The sequence below is a fragment of the Diabrotica virgifera genome, chromosome 8 (genome assembly GCF_917563875.1).
Source record: "Diabrotica virgifera virgifera chromosome 8, PGI_DIABVI_V3a".
NCBI classification, from domain to species: Eukaryota; Metazoa; Arthropoda; class Insecta; order Coleoptera; family Chrysomelidae; genus Diabrotica; species Diabrotica virgifera.
Genome location: NC_065450.1, coordinates 212458677 through 212477326, shown reverse-complemented (window position 1 = coordinate 212477326; position 18650 = coordinate 212458677). Strand labels below are relative to the sequence as shown.

General features: G+C 31.6%; 1 protein-coding gene across 1 annotated transcript in view; it reads left to right on the top strand.

Moving 5' to 3' along the window:
• Window positions 1–18650, top strand: part of LOC114331771 (soluble guanylate cyclase 89Da-like) — a 176138-nt gene that overhangs the window by 127003 nt on the left and 30485 nt on the right. Inside the window, exon 10 of the mRNA XM_050657619.1 lies at window positions 18127–18280. Coding sequence (XP_050513576.1) covers window positions 18127–18280 — 154 coding nt within the window. The remainder of the gene's footprint in view (window positions 1–18126; window positions 18281–18650) is intronic.

Genomic DNA, 18650 nt, shown 5'->3' with positions numbered 1-18650 from the left:
ATAATAGACTGTCCCCTCTACGTTATAGAACGGCAACATCAACAGTTACCAACTACAATTAAAGATTGTTTAAGTGAAAGTAATTCATGTAAGACTCTTAATTTTTTACGTACTATAGGACTCATTAACCAAATTTAATATACCTAAATTTTGTAATTTGATGTAAATACAGTTCATTGCTAATAACCCTTGTGGTTGAAGCAAATTGTAAATAAAAAAAAAAAAAAATTAGCCAAATCGGTCCACACATTCTCGAGTTTTAGCGAGACTAACGCACAGCAATAGATTTTTATATATAAGAAGATGCAAAACTTTAGATGGCTATTAAAAAATAACGGTCGAAGATAGAAAAGTGAACATTTAGGGTTGTATTTACCTTTGCCTTCCACATCACATAAAATTAAGAAAAAACAGTTTGACCAAAAAAATAAAAAAATATTTTAGGGGGGCAGCCCCCGTTACGACGTACGGATATGAAAAATACATAACAACCTATTCTCGGTCCGGTCAAATACACATGGAAAATGTCATAAAAATCTATTCAGTCGTTCTCGAGTTATGTGTTGGTAACTGTCACGACTTTCTTTTGTTTATATAGGTGTAAAATATTTAAATGGCCATTAAAAAATAACAGTTAGTGATAGAAAAGTGAAATTTTAGCGTTGTATGTATCTTTACGTTCCACATAATATAACATTTAAAAAAAAAAGAGATTTTCCGAAAAAATAGAAATAAATATCAGGGGGCAACCCCCCTTAAGACGCACGGGTATGAAATATAGATAATAACCTACTCCCGGTCCGGTCGAGTAAACTTGCAAAAATTCATAAAAATCTGTAAAGTCGTTTTGGAGGAGTATGGCAACAACCACTGTAAAAAGAGCATTTTATACATATAGCTGTAAAAATTTTGGTGGCTACTAAAATGACAATATAAAACCGTATAAACCTTCCCTGAACTTCCACAAAAAATTAGCCAAATCGGTCCAGCCATTCTCGAGTTTTAGCGAGACTAACGCACAGCAATTGATTTTTATATATAAGATACAGGTCCTTTTCGAGTTTTCTGATTGGAAAAGATGTCTATAATTTTCGACAAATCGCATGATTTTACCAAATCACTTTCAATGCACAAAGTTGATAGGCGAGTTTATTAACCAATCCTGTTTCATTGTAGATATCACAGCATTCTTTATGCGGGAAAGAAAACTAAAGGATCCTTTCGCTTCTGCGACTGTTACCGGCAATGTGCAAAATAATCTAATTTGAGATGTTTAATTTTATTAAGTAAATCTACTGGCGAAATTGCAGGGAAAGATTCAAGGAAGGCGCAGCTTAGGAAGAAGAAAAATATCCTGGCAGAGAAATCAGAGAATAGTTTGGATCCAGCTCAACTGAACTCTTTCGGGCTGTAGTGTCAAAAGTTAGAATAGCAATGATGATGGCCAACCTTCGTCGTGGAGATGGCACGTAAAGAAGAAGATTGGAGAAAGTTGCCACTATTGTCACACTATTTATTGTACTTTCATAAAGTGTAATAAGACAGCCAAATGGAAACAAATCCATTAATATATGATACAGCTCAATTATATACCCTTCCTCTATAACATTGAATTTCACTAAGTGGCTCCAATAATAATCGTTTTCTAAGAAAAACACATCGGAATATTTTACACATATTTCTTCTATTGCTCTTTTTTCCTCTAGCGATAAATTTGTTGTGTTTATTATATTCAAAAGTCTTTCGGCACGACTCACCAAATGGGTTAAAGAAGTTATATAGAGGAACAACAAATAATGTTGGAACCAAAAACAACTAAAATTACCAAAAACGAAGAAATTCACATAAACGACAAGAAGTACAAAAAACTGGAAAAAGGAACGAATAGAAAAGCTGCAGGTAAAGCCCAAATTAATTTTTGAAATATGGGGGAGCGGCAATGATGGATTAATTGATGAAACTAATTAATAAGAAGGATGGGGACAAAGGAGCTAATCTTATTATTCAAAAAGTATATCGCTCTCAGATAAAAAATGCATCTATCAATTCTTCACTGATGTCTTCTTTATAAAACTCGCGTAATATATCAATTTTTTTCTTAATATTCTCGTCATCGTCATCTCGGAATGATCACAAAATGTTAAATAACGAATGAACTTCATTTGTCGCATTAAATATTCTGGTTAAATTGCTTATTATTTGACAATATTAAATAGTTCACAGTGAAATATTGCGTCGGGCTCAAAATTATCAGTCGCATCACTACTAGGCCCAGGCAATCATCAAAAAATCTCACTGGCTTCTTGCGCCGTCTTTCTTTATTTTATGTAAATTCTGGATTTATTCCATAATTGCTGGTAACTAATTTAGATTCTTCAACAATGGAAGACCTGATCCCTTTAGATTCCGACCTTTTATATTCTTCAATCAATTTCTGATTTTTTGTAAATCTTCTAGAAGCCCTGATATATTTTTAATCTCCATATCCATAGTTATCTGACTTGACTGCAGCATTTGACGTCTGTGATTTATTGCTGTTAAAATTTTACAGCCAATCAACTAAAGGTCATGTTAAATATAGTCGAGGATTAATTAAACGTATTATGGACATTAAGTGAAGACCAAAAAAAACGGGAAAAATTTACTTCTTTGGTCTGGTCGACGCCGGGCTCCTACATCGCCGGGCCCTGGTAAAATGTATCGGCTGTACCGCCCTCTCGGCGGCCCTGCCCACAGGTGGTAAGTGGGTTAATTAATTAGGTCATTATGTTTTAAGAGGTGACAGGCAACACTGTAGAGTTGCCTGTCACGGGATAAATCCCGAAACAAGTCGATTTTTATTTCTAAATTATAAGTTTTTGGCATATATATCATACTAGTAACGTCATCCATCTGGAATAATTATTTATATAGTGTCCCCAAAAAAACAATTTTTTTGAATTAAATTAATTGAGATTAAAAGAAGAATGTATATAATTTATTTAATTCGAAATACATTTGCACTGTTGTCCGAAAACAGAAAAACATGTTTATTTAATAAATAAATATTGTTTTTCGTTTAACTTCAATATTAAAGCTGCCACCCACCTGCCTCTTAGCAGTTTGGGCATTTATTTAAGCGAAAAGGAATGTTTGTTTTTCAAAATAATATTTTTTATGTTTATTGAGAGCAGTAAAACGTATTTTGCATTAACTAAATTTTATACATTCCTCTTTTTGTCTCAAAAAATTTAAATCAAAAAAATTTTGGGATCCCTGTATAAGTAATGATAATAATGGTTATATTATTGAACAGAGATTTGAATGACCTTTCGAATGAGCAGCACACGACCCCTATTCTCATTTAAAAAAATCATCGACTACGTCATCACGCTCAAACGGATGACGTCACTAGTATGATATATATGCCAAAAAATTATAATTTGAAAATAAAAATCGACCTGTTTCGGGATTTTCCTCTAGAGTCGTCCATTCTCGAGAAAATGAATTTATTCCAACTCAAAGGGCCTCACTGTATATTTAGATATACAATTTATTGCAACTTGAAAAAGTCAATTAAATTAAATCTATGATTTTTTGCTTCAATAAGAACTGAATCACTATACGAACGACCAGTTTTTTCTTAAGATTAAAAACGAAACAATTTTCTTTAAAAAAATAAAACGAAATACAAAAGTAATCTTCACAAATTTTCAATATAAAAGCAAATTTAACGGAGGGTTTGTTTTTTACTTTCCTTTATGTAATTTGGCTTCATATAAAGAACTGTACTTTTGTTTAGTATTCACATACTGAAGTGAAGCATACTTTTTTTGTTAAAGGACTGATGTTTGAAATCGTGCATTATAAATCTCAGTGTCAGGAACAGTTTGTAATCGATTTTTATCTAGCAGTGGGGTACACGATATTTATTATTAGGATTATCTGATAGGTATTATAATTACAATTAATTTGGAAATGCATCATAGGACAACTTTTATAGCAGATGATTTTTCAAAGAAAAAGACGGTTCAGAGCAAAACATTATAAATAAGCTTCTTGTCTTAGTTTTATACAGGAGTTTATAAAAATAATATGACCAACCCAACAAATTTAGAATACATATCATAAAATTCGAATGAGCTAGTCTTAAGAGTTTAAATTAGAATTAAGATTGAAGAGAGATTGAAAAATGTCAATAAGCGCATTAAGTAGACATTTTGAAAGGAGTCACTGAAGGTGGATATGAGCTATTACCTCCGATTTCGTTGAACCTACATCGATTTTTATGAAAATTGGTGAGTGGTTAGAGAATATCTCAAGGAACAAAGGTGACATGATTCCAACTTGCGCTTTATCCCTGGGGTGTATACCACACCTTCTCGGGGGTGAAAATTATTTTATTAAAAATAACCCCATAATTCGATAGAGGGACAAATTCTAAGCAAAATTTGTTATATAGAGTGTCCCAAAAGTAGTGGAACGGTCGAATATTTCGCGAACTAAATATCGGATCGAAAAACTGAAAAATACATGTTCAATCATTTTCAAAAGTCTATCCAATGACACCAAACACCAACCCCCACTACACCCCCTGGAGGTGGGGTGGGGGGTAACTTTAAAATCTCAAATTGAAACCCCTAGTTTTTCTTGCAGATTTGGATTCGTTACGTAAAAGTAAGCAACTTTTATTCAATACATTTTCTCGAACTGTGGATAGATGGCGCTATAATTGGGAAAAACCATTTATCCCTTAGAGCATGGAAAATTTTTTCTCTCTCTGGAGAACTATCACGCCATCTCTTTTTCGAACGGAAGTGAAGCCGTATTTTAATACGGTTGGTTCTCATTGATGTTTGACACCACTAGTTTTATTAGTGATTTCTGTGCGATTTCTGAGTGAAAACTAGCAATTTTTTTAACTCTTTAAAATGGTGATGTGTTCGGCTTACGGTTGTAAAAGCGACAGCAACAGGAAATAAGTGCGAATTACATTTTACAGGTAAATAAATATTTCTGTTATGTGTGCGTAGATGAAAATTCAATAAATACTCCTATATTCTTAGATATTGCCTCTTAAATGGTTAATAATTTGAAAACTAACACTTCAATGTACCTTATTACATAATTAAAATTACATCGTTAAGTTATAAAATGAGAAAAATTTACATGTAAAATTAAAAGTAACATAAAAAATCACCATTTTACCAGTGGTGTAGGTACGAAACGGTACGAAATAAATGAAATTATAAAATATATTGTGGCAACTTCGAAAATGGAATTAATAGCGTATATTGTTATTACATATTATTGACTTTTTTTGTTGTTAAACATTTTATTGCTTGATTTTACTTTGTTTATATGTAAAAAAATTATTTAAGAGCACAGGCGCAAATATTTTACGGCTATCTCTACTTTTTCTTTTTTTACACGGCAAATTATATGTAGTAAAGTTTTCACTGGTATGGATATGTACATATAGTATTTTTACTACAAAAGCGATATTACGTAGGTCAAAATTTTTGACGTAAGAGAACTGTCAAAACATGAGAATGTGACTTTTCATTATTGCCATGTTTATTATAAACATACTATGGCAATAATGAAAAGTCACATTCTAATGTTTTGACAGTTCTCTTACGTCAAAAATTTTGACCTACGTAATATCGCTTTTATAGTAAAAATACTATAAACATTACTTGACAATGACATTGTCACCATTAACTTGAGATGACTTTTGAATGTTCTTGGATAACTGTTATAGTATTTTTACTACAAAAACGTTATTACGTAGGTCAAAATTTTTGACGTAAGAGAACTGTAAAAACATTAGAATGTGACTTTTCATTATTGCCATGTTTATAATAATCATGGCAATAATGAAGTCACATTCTAATGTTTTGACAGTTCTCTTACGTCAAAAATTTTGACCTACGTAATAACGTTTTTGTAGTAAAAATACTATACTTGTATCATCGCTTAAATTATTAATTCAATTAATTAATATGATAATTTTTCACTAACTATGTATTTAGTGATTATAATAATTTATATACTATGCCATAAAAGATAATACTTAATCGAGAAAAGAGGAAAAGTGATTTTTTTAATAATATATTGTTACTATGGAACGCTTAGATAAATTTTGAATATCTTTAACAACAAAATGCTTATATCACAATATATATCCTGGTGTAGTCTCTGCTTGGGATCTTCCATAAATAATAAACAATAAATAACTTTTTATTAATTTCACGTCTTAAGGCCGCGTCCCACCATCAAATCATTTGATCAAACTGGTTTGAGCAAACTGAAAGTGACAGTTAGTGACGTCACATCCTGAGTGTTCATTGTGGATAATAATGAAAAATTTTAATTTTAAATAAAGTACAAACAAGTTAAACAACTCAATACAAAAAATTTGATCAAACTAGACTGATAGTGAGAGCACAGATTTTTAGAATTTAAAAAAAACTGCAATTGTGACGTCACTTTGACGTACTTCCTCAAGTACGTCAAGTTTGCTCAAACTGTTTGATCAAATTATTTGATGGTGAGACGCGGCCTTTAAATTCTTTAGCCAATACACTATCATTATTATTTAATAAACAACTCAAGATAACGAGCGATACACAATTATTGGATCAAAGCTAGCCGTGCAAAAAATTACGTATGTCTTGCTTTAATCTGAATTTTTATCAATTAATTTTGATTAACGTTATAAAACATAAAAAATCAGTCAAAGCCTTTAACACAGAACTTTAATCTAAAATAAAAAGAATTAACACAATTATAAGTAACAATAATAAATAAAATCAAACAGGATGCTGTATATGTCCACCACCAACATCTCTACATAACCTACCTTTTCTTGTTAAGTTGACGTGCACTGCAAAGTTGACGTAAACTGGAAAGTAGTATATCTGAATTAAGAACAGACATGCACTGTATATCTATCTCTGTCGTTGAGAGCCACCTATGGTGACAATAATTTTGGATCAAACGTTATTATTATTCCTAAAGCCGTGCCAAATATCTAAAATTGCCGCTGTCTTGTCAGCACATTCTGTTCGACTGAGTGCGTTGTACGACAAAGATAGCGAATATTCAATTTGGAAAATATTACCACTGACATGGTGTTCATTTTTTTCCAATAGGGCTTTTCATAGATTGTCATTTGTTTCGAGCTGCTGTCATGTGTCACCTAATATTAATATATCTACGTCATACGTCTTTGGTTTGTATTATTGTTATATACCAATAAAGTATGTCGTAGATATATTAATATTATGTAACACACGACAGAAGCTCGAAACAAATGACTGTGAATGAAAAGCCCTATAGGGCTTTTCATCGATTGGCATTTGTTTCGAGCTTCTGTCATGTGTCACATAATATTAATATATCTACGTCATACGTCTCTAGTTTGTATCATTGTTATATACCAATAACGTATGACGTAAATATATTAATATTATGTGACACATGACAGAAGCTCGAAACAAATGACTGTGAATGAAAAGCCCTATACTGAAAAAAGTAATACTTTTGAAAAATTTAAACGTAGAATGAAGGACTAAATTATTACCGAGGGCTGAAAGTCCCTCAGAATAAATAAAAAGTTTCTTTTGAATGAGATCTTTGAAAATAAAAATCACACTAAATTGTCTCTTGGTTTTTCACCCCTGTAACTTTTTTCTCAGAATTCGAAAAAATAAATCCTATTTAAATATAGTATTGGAGCCGAAATTTTGCAACCTATGTGAAATAAAGATATCTATCATAAATCAATAATTCAAAAAGTTTGCTTTTGTCACATCCCCTAATTCCTAATCCTGTTTAATTTTGAGTGGGTATAAAAGTTCAACATACTAAAATACTGTTATTTGTTTCAATCTTTCTATGTAAGCCATGCATAATATTGTGTAATTAATAAAAATAGAAAATTGAACTAAACCTACGAGCAATATTATTTAATTATGTAGTTTTATATAGTTTCTTCTGGCCTACGCGATACGCCACTGGCACTCGTGTTTGGTTCTAACTTCGTTTTGGCTTCAGTTTCGTTCTCGTTGCGGTCACTCCAGGGAGAGGGTAAAAAATTTTCCATACTCTAAGATTTATCCTGATACCATAGGTAAATTATAGAGACGGTCTAATATCTCGAGAAATACACTTCGAAATGAGAAACCAAAAAAGAGATTTTTAATGTTTTTCGAAAACCTATCGATAAACACCAAAAATGACCCTCCAACCCACCCCCTGGAGACGGGGTGGGAGGTAAATTTAAAATCTTAAATAGCAACCCCCACTTTTTATTGCAGATTCGAATTCGTCATGAAATATTGAGCAACATTTATTCGAAACATTTTTTAAAATTGCTGATAGATGGCGCTAATAAATCGTATTTTTCCAATTAAAGCGCCATCTATCAACAATTCTAAAAAATGTTTCGAATAAATGTTGCTTAATTTTTCATGACGAATCCGAATCTGTAATAAAAAGTGGGGGTTGATATTTAAGATTTTAAAGTTACCCCCCACCCCACCTCCAGGGGGTGGGTTGGAGGGTCATGTTTAGTGTTATTCGATAGGTTTTCGAAAAGTATTAAAAACCTTTTTTTTTGGTTTCTCATTTGAAAGTGTATTTCTCGAGATATTAGACCGTTTCTATAATTTACCTATGGTATCAGGATAAATCGTTTTTCTCAATTATAGCGCCATCTATCCACAGTTCGAAAAAATGTCTTGAATAAAAGTTGCTTACTTTTACGTAACGAATCCAAATCTGCAAGAAAAACTAGGGGTTTCCATTTGAGATTTTAAAGTTACCCTCCACCCCACCTCCAGGGGGTGTAGTGGGGGTTGGTGTTTGGTGTCATTGGATAGATTTTTGAAAATGATTGAACACGTATTTTTCAGTTTTTCGATCCGATGTTTAGTTCGCGAAATATTCGACCGTTCCACTACTTTTGGGACACCCTGTATAAAGTTATTAAAATAGGTAAATCAAAACTTTTTGAGTTATTAAAGATCAAAGATTTTAATTTTTCTTTAGAAAAATGCATGATTTTAACCGATTTTTCATCAATAACTCAAAAACTGTAAGTTTTTACAAAAAAGTTATTAATATCAAAATTGAAGCTAATAAAAAAATGAAATAAACCCCTTACGAAAAACCTTTTAATGTTAACTAAAAGTGAGTTATAGGTAATTGAATGTATATTTTTTTTGGCGAGTAAAAAACTCTTAGTATTCAAGCTGAAATAACGGGATATTGATGCATAACATAAAATTATTAAACATTTGTCAAAGTACTTATACTCTAGTAAAATAAAATTACATTACATGTAAATCAAAATGTAAATTCGTACAGATTGAAACAAATTTTATATCAAAGTTTATGTGGGTTCAAAAGATATTTTCAAGAAAGTATCCAAATCATACAAGGGGATCATTGTTTAAATAATTAAAAAGGGGTCATTTTTGCAAAAAAATTACTTTTTTAACTGCTGAGGTCATCCAATTACTAATGAAGGTCTATAGGATTGTTTTCTTTAAATTTGAAGGGTAAAACTTTCACAAAAGACTTACTAAATTAAATTTGGCCCCCTATTTATTTATAATTATACATAAAACTTTAAAAACCAATTTACATAAAATTATTTTTAGCGTTTTAAATCAGCACTATAAAATATCCTATTTTACAAGATAAATTGCGCTATGTTACCAGTATTAATTAAAAAAAAATTGGTGCAAAAATATTTAATATTTTTTGAGATATTGAATTTGTTTATTAAATATTACTCTATTTTCAATTGCAAAAACGCGGTTGTTGCCAAAGAAATACTAACCTGTATTAAATCTTATTATTTTTATTTTTATGTATATTTTCGATAAATGTATTGATCAATTCAAATTTCAGTTAAACTTCAGTCGCGGGGATTAAATATTTTTAAATGCCGTTTCGATAATTGGGTTCCTGGGAATTTTTCACTAATTAACAAGTTTTTTGTCTTTTTTTCCTCTTCTTTTTTTTTCTTGAAATTATATTACTACGGGCCCTTTTGGGTTAAGTTTCATTAAGAATGTCGAATCTCTAAGTTGTAGATTCTAGACCTAAAAATATTAAGATTGGTCTAAAATCACTTAAATAAAATGTGAATAGTTACTGAGTTACAGGGTGTTTTATTTAAAAATTTAAAAATTATTTTTACCAAGTACTTTCAAACTATTTGACGTATCCTTATCATACTTGACAGAAAGTGTGAGTACTATACAGTCTACTAAATTGTGATAAATAAAAGTTTCTAGCTACCACCAGAGGCGTACGACAGGGGACATTAATTGGTTGACCCTTCCCAAATTCTACGCCACTGAGGGAATTACTATTTTAGCGAAATTTTTCGATTCTCCAATACTTTCTATGTAAATAATATACTCCTTACTGGTAACGATTGTCATTAGTTTTCGAGATATTGGACGTTAAAAATGAAACGGTATAGTTATTTTGATTCATTCATTCATTCATTTTAAACTTACAATATCTCTCAAACTGATGACTTTATGGATACCAATAAAGTTATTTACATACAAAGTATAGAGTTTTAATTAATTGGGACCAGAAGGCATAACATCACACTATTTATTACACGATGAATTACGTCAGATTACGGTGAAAAATTCAAGGTTCTTCACAGCGACAATGGAATGTGCAAACTCAGCAAGCGGTGGCTTCCAACGCATCCTTGGAAACCAACGCTATTATTTTGCGTGGTACAGTTTTTATGACGTCATTCATCGCAGTGTTACGGTCGCAGTTGGTCGGTGCCGCTTTCGAGGAAACCAATGCTTAAAACTCTGTTTTCAGAAAAGAAACTCAGTCAACAAACTAATATTACGTAAAAAAAGATAGGCATTCGATCAAAAGAATAGTCGTTGATTGATGTATTGAGGTAATATTAATTTTTCAATCAACGGTATAGTCAAATAGAAACATATTTCTTGGGGACACAGAACGCTGTGTCCCCAACATTACCCAATATAAAAAACATTAGAAAGGACAACCAAACATCTCAACTCAAAACACACTGTATAGAGCTTTTGCAAAACAATCCAAATGCATGTTACAACCAAGAAGATAATAGGTAATATACAAAATATAGAAATACAGGAGAAGCAAAAAATACAAAAAATACAAAAAGAATAAACAGAGCCGTGCGGTACATTTTTTCAATATGATGCAAGTCTTCGAAATGCCGTCCCTTAAATATAACTTAACTTTTATTTTTATTAAATGCAACTGCACAAAATGAACACACTTCTATTTTAAAAAGAAAACATAATTTAAATTAAATGAAATACGTATTAACATTAAATGACATTTACAAAAATTACAATTTTACCCTTCTGGCTTTAATTTTGGCAAATTCGTCAATCAGATTGGTGTAGTCTAAAGTAGCAGCCAGTGAGGACTCTATTGAAATGAGTGCTATTTTTTTAGTTTTGTTTGTCTTATGGAGCTTCGTAAACAGTTTTTAATAATTTTTAATTTTGAAAAACTTCTTTCCTCACTCACTATTTTCTAGACAGAAAGTGTTAATAAAATTGTTAGCGATACAACTACATTTGGTACAGAAATAGTTCAAAACTTCTAACGGTTTCATGGACTACATATTATGTTATCATTTGGGATATATCACACAATTATTCTAGAAGATCATTTGCCTGTATATCCGATTCTTTTTTTATTGAAAGTATTGATTGAAGGTTCATACAATATTTTTTTAGTGTTTTATCATTTATTTTCCCCAATTTAAAAATAACATCAAACATTTATTTATGAATTTCTAGAAGTGAAAATCGAACAATCAAAGAATTAATGACAATGTCTAAAATATAGATGAAAAAAATTATTTTAAATTTATCTTCTTCTGTTAAGAGCTCATCCATAGATATTTCGTCATTAAACTGACGCTTTTTTCTCCTAGCTCGAATTTCATTTTTCGCTGGAAATTCGGAGCTTATATCAAGATTTTCTGCAATTTCATTAGCAGTAATTTTCGTTTAGTCATAGCCAGATTATCTGTAGCTATTAATTTTTTTTATTGTTTCTGACAACCTTTTTGCACCATCTGACAAATTTATAGTTACATGTTACAACATCTTCAAGACTGAGACCGAATTTATATGAAATAAAATATCATGCCAAAGAACTACACCGCATATAAATTTATAATTTTTAATATTTTTTGCTAATCCTCGAGTTTTGACTTTAGTTTCTGTATCTTTGTTGACTTCTTCTATTATTTCGAATAAGGCATCATATTATTTCACAAAATCTTAGAGGTTTCAATGCATCTACAGTAGAAAAAATGAAAGAATACCCATGAACGAACATATAAAACACGCTGTATTTTCCTGTCGCCGTGTCACACAAAAAATTGTCCAGCGCAAGTACATGTAAGAATTATTATTACATGTACTTGCGTTGGACAATTTTCTTTGTGACACGGTGACAGGAAAATACAGCGTGTTTTATATGTTCGTTCATGGGTATTCTTTCATTTTTCCTACTGTATTTGACTTGACCATATACTAGTATCGCTTAATGGTTTCAAAGTTAGTTGTGAAACATATTTTTTCAGAGCTTCCCAACGCTTTGTTGAACCAGAAAAAAAAAAGTGTACAAAAATACAAAAATTATATAAAAAAAGGGTATTGTTTCTGTAGAAGAAAACGATTTCACTTTTAAAACTAAGTTTACAGAGTGGCATGCTTTAGCCTAAGGTCAGACAAGCGATCATTTACGGCGCCGTAAGAGCAGTAAAATGAAGCGCGAAAATGGGTCCCACGGTGAGAGTAGTGGATGGCCAGACGAGCTGAAAAATATCGCGCAGCAACCTAGGATAATACCCATTTTTCGCGCTCCATTTTACTGCTCTTACGGCGACGTAAATTATCGCTTGTCTGGCCTTAGCCTTAAACTCGAGTGACACACCATCGGTTATTTTTCAAATGTTCTATTTTGCACACCCTTTCTTATTCCTATGATTATTTTGGTGTATTTTCATTTTACTGATTATGCCGCCCCCTTGTGATGCCGCCTGATGCGACTGCCTCACCGCATCATAGCGCCGCACGGCCCTGAGAATAAACAATATATACAGTGAAAAGGCAGGGGATCAGGAAATATTTTAGATGAAATAATTAAATTCGGTTCTGATAAGTTGACGAAGATGATAACACACCTGTTTCATAAGTGTATTAACACCATAAATACATGTATGTATCTATGATAACAAGTATTATGTATTCATTATCGCAGTACTTAATTTAAATAAATTTTAAATAAGGTTGGAGCCATTGCGCGACCTTGTCTTCTTCTTCTTCTTCTTCTGCCATTCCTATCGGAGATTGGAAATCATCAAGGCTATCTTGACCTTGTTTATAGCTGACCTAAAAAGTTCATTAGTGACTGACATTTTATAGCTGACCTAAAAAGTTCATCCAAACCACTCTCTCAAATTGCGAAACCATGACATTTTTCTACGCCCTGGATTCCTTTTTCCGTCTATTTTTCCTTGCATTATATTTTGAAGTAATGCGTATTTGTATCCTCTCATCAACTGACCCAAATATTCTAGTTTTCTTCGTTTTATCGTTAACAAAATTTTTGGGTCTTTCCTATCTTTCAACGATTGTGACTCTTTCAATCCAACTTATCTTCAGCATTCGACGGTAGCACCACATCTCGAAACTTTCAATATATTTGTGTTGTTCTGTTTGAGAGTCCAGGCCTCTACACCGTATAATAGCTTGTTAAATACGTAGTCTCTTAGCATTCTTAATCGTAGAGGGATGCTTATATCTCTGTTGCAGAAGAATTTTCTAATCTTTATGAAGGTGGTCCTGGAAATTCCGATACGTCTTTTTATTCTATTGTTTTAGTCATCAGTTTCGTTTATTAAAGTTCCCAAGTCTTTGTAACTTAATTATTTTTCAATTTGAATCCCGTTTGTAGTAATATGTGGTGGTTGTTTTTAGTGAAAACCATATACTTGGTCTATCCTTGTCTTAATCCTTTAGTAATTGGAAATTATTCAGAATTTTGTTTCTTTTCTAAATATTAGAGGAAAGGGAGAAAAGGCTTCCTCAAGATTATTTACTTTACATTAATTTAATGGATAATAATATTCTGAAACTTTTCTTCTCATAAATTTCGTTTTCTCTAGCTGCCTAAAAGCTCGTACGCCCATTTTAAGACTTCCCGTCATATTTACACCCAAGGTGTTTGAATACACCCGAGGTGTATTCAAACACGTATCCTAAAGTTTGCTAGTCTTCCCAGTTCAAACACTCTCTACCCAAAATCAAATCCTTGTGGCAAAACAAAACCCTTGTTTATTTATCCACCTCTTACTTGTCGACATTGCCGAGAAACTGTTTGTCAAGTGTGATGAATTAAGGTCCTTTTATGTTCAATTTGTAGTCATTTCTGTTATAAGTACAAAAAACTTCATTATTTGCTTTTAGTCTTAATTATACGGAACAATAGGTCTAATAAAGTTGCAAATAATTAAGATCCCTATTCTCTGGAACGGTTTTAATAGCATTAATGTAGTAAAATTGAGTTGCGACTTAATCAGGAATATAATGAAGTACATTGTTTCGTGGATAATTGAAAATAATTCTATATTGAAAATTTTATATTAGAATAGAATAGATTGATATGCTTTATTGTCATCATTAATATCACAAGAAAGTGAGAATAAATTGACAATAATGCGACAATTTTCTAAAATTTTGTTACCTGGCAATAGACACTAGAGCCCGCAGGTCTAGATTGACTATTGCCGAATGGCAAAAAAATTTGAGAAAAAAACTGGAGCATTATTTTCTTATTTATTCTTACGGTCGTGTGATATTCGCAAGATTATTTTTTAATACTCACATACAAAATTCAAGTCTTTGTAAATAAACATTCAGTGACATTTATCACAATAATTCATGTTTTACAACTTGTCACAGTGAACAGCATGAGCTGGTTTAGCAAGTATACGGACAAAGATATCAATAAAATATTCGTTAAAATGATTTATAAATTTAGTTTTATTCATGAAATTACACTCGGGCGCTTAAAATTGCGATTTGTATTTCCCTCGTTACAATTTGACTTTAGATGTAGAGCTAAAAGTTTATTTTGGTTAATTTTTTTAAATGTGACAGCTGTCAACACTGTAAAAGTCGTTGTAATAGGGCTTTTCATTCGCAGTCATTTGTTTCGAGCGTCTGTCATATGCCGTATAATCCCTGCATATTAATATTATACACAGATTATACAACATATGACAGAAGCTCGAAACAAATGACAATCGATGAAAAGCCCTATTAAACAGAAACAAAATAATTAAGAATTATTCTCAGTATAATGATGTAAGTAGATTATTCCCAGTATAATAATAATTTGATTGGACAGAATTAAACGCGTGATGCAAAATCTTACTACATGATTGGACATTAAAATCTTTAAAAATAATCAGTAGTAATTGCACAAGAGCTCTAAAATTATCGGTTTGTTTCGCGAGTGACACTTTGACAACTTCAATTTCACGACCCGAAGGGGACTGAAATTATGTTAAAGTGTTACGAGGGCAACAATTCGATAATAATTTTAGAGATTGAGTGTAAGTCGTTGAGATTATTTCATGAATAAAACTGTCTTTTTAAATCATCTTAACTAATATTTTATTGATATCTTCACCTGAATATTTGCTAAACCTGTTTCTTGGTGTTCTCTGTGACAAGTTGTAAAACATTAATTGTCAGTAATGTCACTGAATGTTCATATTTGCCTAGTAACTAAGGGCATCTGACGTAATACATGACGACGGGATATTATCAAAAATTATCAGTAGTAATTGCACAAGAGCTCTGAAATTACTGAATTTTTCCCGAGTGACACTTTGACAGTTTTAATTTCACGAGCCGAAGGCGAGTGAAATTATGTCAAAGTGTCACGAGAGCAAAAATTCTATATTAATTTCAGAGGTCGAGTGCAATTTGTTGCGATTATTTCATGAATAAAACTGTTCAAAACCAAAATTTTATTGTAATTTATTTATGTAAGTACCATTAAACACACAGTTTTTATAAATATTTGACGATCGAAAGTCATCACTTTTATAATTTTTAAAACATTAAATGCCATTAATGTTACTGAATGTATTTTTTCGTAGCAACGAAGGTCATCTGACGTAATATACTTAACGACGGGAGATTATCAAAAATTATCGATTTAATTAAGATTTCTGTAGCTTTTTATTGGTCAGAATCTCCTATGAATGAAATAATCGCTATAATTTTTATTTCCGTAGCTTTCTATTGGTCAAAATCTCCTATGAATGAAATAATCACTGAAAATTTTACAATTTGATGGACAAAACTTACAAAAAGTCGAAAAATAACAATCACATATACAATTTGCTGAAGTTACATAAATCGTCAACATTACAAAATAAAAGATAATGAAAATATAATAAAAATAATCTATTGCAACATTTAAATAAATTTGCATACAAAAATTAATAAATAAATTTGCATAATACAACCTTAGGAACTAATAAGTTTAAGCTGCTGCATATGAAACCCAAATATAGATAAAATACTTTAGTTACTTGTACATAAAGGTACATACCTATTTTAATTTCTTATTTATTGATTTTGAAACTCTTCTACTGAATACTATTAAGTATGGTTTTTTTTTAGATAGATAGGCTTTTGTTATTTTACGGAACTTGGGGAAAGCTGTTGTAGATTTCAGTTGTAAAATAAGATGGTTGTACAGTTTTTTAGCAGGATATAATACAGATGTATTTAGTAATTCAGCGCACGGGATCGGTAAATAGACATCTAATCAGAGGAGAGGTTGAATTTTTGGCGGAGCAGTCATGATTTCGTCTGGTTGGAAAGACATGTAGGTGTTTACGAATTAAGCAAACAGTTTCTAAAATATATAAACAGGGAAATCTTAAAATTCTGTTGTGATTCTGAAGCCCTTGAAAAAAGGAGTTTTGATGAAAACGCGTTTAAAGTATTGTCAACTTTTATTTTCAATTTATTTTTTATCTGTTAAATCGTAAAGTGATGTACACGGGAATATGATTTTGAATCGCGGAGTAATTTACAAAATAGAATGGGAACAGCTGTTAACGTTTCTCACTACGCTCAAGCGCGCTGGCGCGAACCTGCTGCATAGAGAGTCGAAGGTAGGGAGGTAGGGAGATAGTGTTGAATATCGACTCGCTTTGCAGCAGGACCGCGCCAGCGCGCTTGAACGTAGTGAACGGTCGACGGTCAACAGCTGTTATCATTCTCTTTTGTAAATAACTCCTCGTTTCAAAAACTTATTATGTTGTGCATCACTTTACCATTTGACAGACAAAAAAGAAATTGAAGATAAAAGTTGACAATAGTTTAAACGCGTTTTCAAAACTGCTTTTTTCAAAGGCTGTAGAAATTGTAACTCAAAAACTACTTGACCGACCTACCTGGAATTTTGTATATATTTTTTTAGATATACCTTGAGGTAACGTTGTCGAGATATTTTTTGTTTTATGCTTATTTTTTTTAACAATAATAAATATGTGGATTTTCATTCTTTTTTGCAAAAAAAAATTAAGTGATACCAAAAAGTCAAAAATCGATAAAACTAAAAAAACTCGATAGTGTTACCTCTACAAACTCATAAGCTAATAAAGTTTTTTGAATTTTTTCCAATCTGATGATCCAATGATGAGTTCTGATGTCCACCGCAAAATTCATTGTTTTCGAGGAGTCAATATTTTTCCTTGAATTTTTTTTTGAATAATATATGAATTATACTGAATATGCTTATTTAATTTAAAAATAAAATATTTCTACCATTTTTTCAAAAAAATGTGCTTGAAATATTGATTTCAACCCCTGCGGCCCTCCCTTAGGATAGCTAGGTATGACACGATTTTGATAGGCAACCCATGTAAGTTCTATTTGTCTATGTATTAAATTTAACAAAAAAAAATGTTTCATCTGGAAAGCAGATGGATGCAGGTCGACCTTTATTCGGATCTTAGACTATTATAGTAGTTATATTCTAATATTATTTTAGGTGGAAACTGTTGGGCAAATATATATGGCAGTATGCGGAGCCCCAGATGAAAATGAAAATCATGCACAAAATATTGTGGACGTCTCACTAGAGATGGTTAAACATATCAGACAGCTTAAAATTCCTTCTGGTACCAAAGTTGATGTTAGAATAGGTAAGTATCTGCAGAACAAGAAATATATAAGATTTTAATTGAGTAAGATATGCTGCCAAGCTATTTTTGTGATCTTCTTTATCACATATCTCATATACCCGATATTTTTACTACATAACCGATTGTCCAGTAGTTTCCTCACCAATCCATCATGCCAGACTTGGCAAAAGGCTTTTGGTACATTGAGAAATATGCCGATAGAATTTTTTGTCTTATAACATTTGGATAATGTGTGGGACGATTTTAGTCAACGCGGTTCTAGTGGAGTGACCCTCTCTAAAGCCGAATTTTTATTCGCTGTGTGCAAGTACTTGGAGGGGATACGATAAACGATCGTGCGCAAGAAGTGGAGAAACCTTCCAACTTTCTT